Source organism: Homalodisca vitripennis, unplaced genomic scaffold (assembly GCF_021130785.1).
Source record: "Homalodisca vitripennis isolate AUS2020 unplaced genomic scaffold, UT_GWSS_2.1 ScUCBcl_3535;HRSCAF=9117, whole genome shotgun sequence".
NCBI lineage: Eukaryota > Metazoa > Arthropoda > Insecta > Hemiptera > Cicadellidae > Homalodisca > Homalodisca vitripennis.
This window is the reverse complement of record NW_025779641.1, coordinates 1-5,847: the sequence shown is the minus strand read 5'-3', so window position 1 is coordinate 5,847 and position 5,847 is coordinate 1. Positions and strand designations below refer to the sequence as shown.

Genomic DNA, 5,847 nt, shown 5'->3' with positions numbered 1-5,847 from the left:
GTTTGTGCCTCAAGAAAATTGTTACTATGGGAGCTGGGATAAAGGGGTACGGCATGGTAAGATCATTATTTTCTCTAACACATTATGCAAAATGCTGTTTCCATAATCAAGCTGTATAATATTGATGTCAATGTGTAAATATTATCTAAACAACTGTATTAATAACAAGACCCTGATTTCTTCACATGAGAGATTTTTACTTTCTATGAGAAAAGGCCAGTTCTTTTATAGTCTTATTCTGCCTATTTTCCACCAGAATAACTATAGAGCTGCAGCGTCAGCTAAAGCAATAAAGGGCATAACTGTGTAACATTTTACTATGTTTTTGATTTTGAATACTAAATAAAATTTTACTATAATAAATAAAAGACAGTCAAATTGAATGGATACGAAATAGTAAAGAAACTATTTAGCTCATATGGCGATTACAATAATTTATTAGTAAGCTAATACTAGCAATAATCAGGGGATAAAATATTTTTTAAAGCTGAAAAACAAATTATAAACATTTTATTATTGGCCTCAGCAGTCAAAGGTTCTTCACTGTAATTGGTATTATGTACTGGCAATAGGCAATTAATTCAATAAAAAAGAAACAAATTTCAAAATGTTTTAATATATATATCTGTTTGTTCTTGAGATATCGTAAGGATATAAAGATGAGTAGAAGCAAATTTTTCATCCTTTTTGAGTGACACGCTTTACTAATGCTCAGCCTACAATATACATTTGATTATGCCAAATAATCTCTCCTGTTCTGTGATATTAGTTCTGTAAACTTTTTATGATAATATTTATATTGTTGGTTTATATCAACTTTAATATTTTACAGTAATTTGTGGTTTATTACTTGAGGATGAAGTTCTTGGTTCTTAAAATTAAAAAGTGGATTTTATTGTAGGAAAGGGGACATTAGAAACAAGTTTGGGTGTGACAGTCCGTGGCACTTGGAAGAACGGAAAGAAACATGGGCCAGCCGAAGTGATATGTAGCAATGGCAGTTTTGTGTACAGCGACAATCTCTTCACACATGGCTGTATCTCTTCAGTTTCTGACATTGAAGTCGATTCTCTTGTAGATGACAGCATATGTTCACTCAACCACTACAAAGTTCCAGTAACCGCACCACATCACGATATAAATCTCACATTTTACACCGGAAGACTCAGTGCTTACTTGAATGATTCCAAGAGGACTGGTAAAACAGAACGTCACAACAACTATAAGAAGCACAGTTTACAGTAAAACAGACTCTAATAATTTAACCCCCTTTACCTACAATGAGGATGAGAAGCTAGAAGCGGGATTTGAGGAGATTCTTTTGCGCAATGTGGTACTACAGTACTTATCAGCCATGAAGGTGGTTTATGTGAAGTACTCAGAGTTGTGCTGCAAGACCAAGCCAACATTTCCGACAGTTCTGATGAGGCTGATGTTCTGGCAACTGCTGATAGACTGTAACCTTCACTCTAGAGGACTGTCTTTGGCTGATTTTGATATTCTTATTGGTAAGTTTTTTGCATTTTACAGCATGCATTCGTCTGCACAATCCTCTTCAGATAAAATCTATTGTTAGTTTATTTTAAAATAACATTTAAATAATATTTGTTTAATTGTTCTTCTCCTAAACTATGACTAATGAAAAACTGTAAAAATAAAAACTTTTGACATAACAAAGTATTCTACCATTGATGTGAAGAGAAGAATGCCTGATTTGGAAGATTCCATGTTTTACACCATTTCATCACTGTAAACACTACATATCTTATAAAATCCATTGTGAATAAATTTACAGAAGATTGTTATCACTATTAGCAGCACATCATTTCTAAAGTAACCTGCTGCTTTCTGATTGAATGATTTTCACTTCTTCTTCTAAGAGGTGGCCTATTACCATGCACTTAAGCCTCAAGGGCCTTTTTCACACCCCGGATGTGTACCATGAGGCCAACCAGTTTACGGTTTCAGCAGTTCTAAAATTGTTTCCCCCCCACCTCTAGCAGTTTGACTACGAACAGTCCGTTCCATACTCTGTGTGCTTCTGACAATACAAGTCGCTTCAGTCCATGACAGCACTAATTTTGGTCTGTACTGTACCATGTGCTTTTGTGTGGACTGGAGAGGAAGGGTGGCTTGTTTGCATGCTACTTTGGATTCCACTTCAAGCTAACCTTCCCAACAAGTCTAATAATTCCCAGGATTGTTATTTATATTCACAAAGGAGTGCTCTAAAAAAAAATGTATATCTTTCTGGGATTGGCAGCACTGCTAGTAAAGTATTAAATCATTTGGCATTGTTTTTATTAATGCCATCCAAAACTAGAAGTATACAGGATTTTTCCGGATGTTTACCATGTTCAATGACACAAACAATCCGTTTAAAAAACAACATTTCGTAATCTGCAATCTGATCTCTGCCTCAGGTGGATAACTAACCTTAACCTAACTACAATCCCGGTTAAAATAAACAAATCATACCAGAGCGTTATGACACGCATCAGCAATTACAATGCAACAATGTTTTGTGTCAACTTCATGCACACTTCCTCTCAAACATCCACTTAATAAAACAAATGTACTAATTATTAAAACTGAACTAAAGAATGCACATCACTATAGGTCTGTACTGAACGAACCACCACAAAGAACTTCACAAACTATCATTAAATGATGGCAAATATCCTGAAAAATTCTGTTTTCTTCACAATCCTTCCATTATCAAAAACAAAGAACTGGAAGTTGTCTGATTACCGCAGGAAGAGAGATTTCCCCATCAGTGATCCTTTGCTTGAATACATGGAAACATTTCCAGGAACTTTTTTACTACCTCATTTGCTTTTATTCAGGTTCTTGAACCTAATTTTCATAAAATTTCCAAGGTTTAAAAGCGGGGTGCTAAGTAGGAGAATAAAATAAAAAATAAACGTAATTAAGGAATAAATAATTAAAAATAAGAATTAAAACATACTGTCCACTTTATATGCTTTCTGTCTCAATGAAGTGAAGGAATTGATACATCTATGGTACGATTTTCAGCAAATAACAAGGCCTCCCTAGTCAATGCAGTCCATTACCCATTCGAAAGATTACAGTTTTGGCAGTTTTTGCATTGCATTATAGAAGTATCATGGGAGCTGTATGGGAAACGAAGGAATGGTACACCAAACATCCAGGGTTATCTGGCAGCCGGATTGCACAAACTTATTACTTCGGACATTTTGCCTAATGCTGGCCGCCATAGAGGTATTGTTAAGTTATACCAATACGTCAACTGTATGTAAATTCATTAACAATCCTAACTCTATTAATAGAATAGGTATTTTGAAGGTATCATCTTTTATATTAAAAAATCCTTAATGTCTATAAATCAAAACGTTTTCAAATATTCTGTCAACCATCTTATATTGGATGAAAGTGGAACAAATAAATTGGTTAAATGTTTTAATAACTAAAGATTTGACTACAAATCTTTAGTATAACTTTCTCTAAAAGTACAGGATAAACAAGTTTTGATCACTCCAGTGTTTATGAGCATTTTTATAACAACGCTAAAGGGAAAACAGTTGAAGGAAACGGCATGTTGATAGCTAGAAATAATTTGCTGCACCCTCCCATTGTTAATAGATTTTAATATTTTTATTTATTTTCATTATATTGTCTCTTGTAAGTGCAAATTGATACACAAAATGTATTTTAGTTTTAGTTAGGTTATTTTATACTTGTCTTTTACGATGCACCTGTACCGTGTATCTTGTACCCATATAATACGTAATGTGCAAATAAAGAATGATTAAATGACAACAATAATGTCTGTATTGTTCAAGGTCAAGTTCTATTTAAAAAAAGAAACTTGTTGAGCCTGGACGCCCTGTATTGGTACTATAAAGGACTTGGAGAACCCCTTTCAGCAAGGAATTTCTTAAAGTGTGCATTTGCTCCTTTGGACAAAAACGGATATAAAAAAGCCCATTCCCAATTATCCCGAACATCTTCTACATGGTAATATGAAGAATGTGTAGAATATCAAAACATTGTATCTTTATAACACGAATGTGCATGTATATATTTTTTTTCATAGCATATTCAACTGACATCTGTTGACTTTGACTATGTTCGACGAATCCAAAAAGTTTTAATTCACTGAGTTTACGTTCAAGTAATGAAAATGATGTGTTGATGAGTGACTTATTTACTAAACTCCTTCCTGAAAAATCATTCTAGCTAGACACCACCAGTTTTTTACTGACAGACATGATCTGAAGTTGAGATTTAGATTGACAAAATCGTGAATAAACCTAGGTGCAGTTCTATAAAATTTCTCTGTTTACAAGGGCATATCGTTACTTTGAGCCATCTCCTTATCGTTTTTTAAAACTTATTTGCTTAATAATACAAAAAACTAACATTCAAAGCATATAATTACTTTCTAAATTATAAACAAAACGAACATTTGATTTTTGTATGTGTACATTTTTTGGGGAAGAGTAATATGTGAATAAACAATTAATGTTATTAGATTTTGCTTAACCTCAGTGCCATTGTCGCACTGTGCAATGTACTTGAACCACTTCAAAGAGTACTGTCATATCTTTTTGTCAGATACAAATGAACAGTTTAATCAATAATTGCATTCCTCCAAAAGTAAAATAGGAAGCATTCGACTTATGGAAGTACTAATTTTGTAGATTTTTTGAAGTATGAAGAAAATAAAATTCAGCTATTGGCACGCCCACAAAACAGCAGTTTTTTTATTATTTATTGAAACTGTGTATTTTACACTATAACTATATTATTTAGCTTTTGTGTGCTAAATATGTAAGACCAATGGTGCTGTTTATTTTGAAGAAATATCCATTTACTAAGTACTTATGTAGTAGCTAACATTATTTGTAAACTGTAGCATAATTATTGTTTTCAAAATATTACTGTGTATCTTTTTAAAAAAGGTTTGGTGTAAAATATATCTTGTTCAGAATAATATTTGAAATAATTGGTAAATTTAGAAAAATTATTTATACCAATTAATAAAAAAAATTAAAAAACGTTTTTTGTCTGCCCTGTTAACATGTCTACCCTTTTAAACACAAAATGAAAAGTATTTTGGTTTTATTAGACATTATATATGGCAGGTTTTTTTCTGAATAAATGATACATAATACATATTTGAATACTTTTTTGTATTTTAAAAGTATTTTTTCTTTACCTTATGGTATACACTGGAATGGCCCAGCACTTTAAAGTATTATAGTTACCACCTGGAGGGTTAAACTAATAACTTCACACAAATCTGATCTGAAACTTCTGCAAAATTATGGGACAATAGAGGAAATATAAATTTATAACAATTAAAGACATTACATTAACTTAATATTTGAGTAGTATTACATTAACAAATGTTATTTACTATACACATATTATAGAATTATTAATCATATATTGATAAAGGTGTATCAAAATTAAATTTCTTCTCTGAAAATACTGTTGGTAGAAAAGGTGAACAGCGGAGTGGTGTGAGTAGAATATCCCTTAGTCTCCTGCAAGTAAAATAATCAACTGGTTATAATTACATATCATACATTGCAGGTAAAAATGTAATCGGAGTTGGAGGAAAAAACTGACTTATTATTATCCTGCTGATGGACCGATGTTACCTGAGACAAAATGTGCTGGACAACACTCACCCGCAAGATCTGACATGCCTGAGTGGTATCGGGTTACTCTCCGTGTTCCAGTGTCCTTCTAAAAGTATGCCCCAACATCGCTGTTGGTGGAATTGTCATAAATATCGATTACAAGGTAAACGGTAGACTCACTGTCCCGAGTATTTCGTACTCACTAAAGTAAAGC

At 32.7% G+C, this 5,847-nt stretch overlaps 1 protein-coding gene across 1 annotated transcript; it reads left to right on the top strand.

Annotated features, from left to right (window-relative positions):
• Positions 1-1,223: 1,223 nt before the first annotated feature.
• On the top strand, positions 1,224-3,999 carry LOC124372576 (radial spoke head 10 homolog B-like; the record flags this gene model as incomplete). The annotated part of the gene is made up of 3 exons (XM_046830978.1): positions 1,224-1,508; positions 3,037-3,243; positions 3,825-3,999. Coding segments are annotated over exons 1-3 (536 nt in total), but the record flags the coding sequence as incomplete, so codon positions are not given.
• Between the last annotated feature and the right edge of the window lie 1,848 nt (positions 4,000-5,847).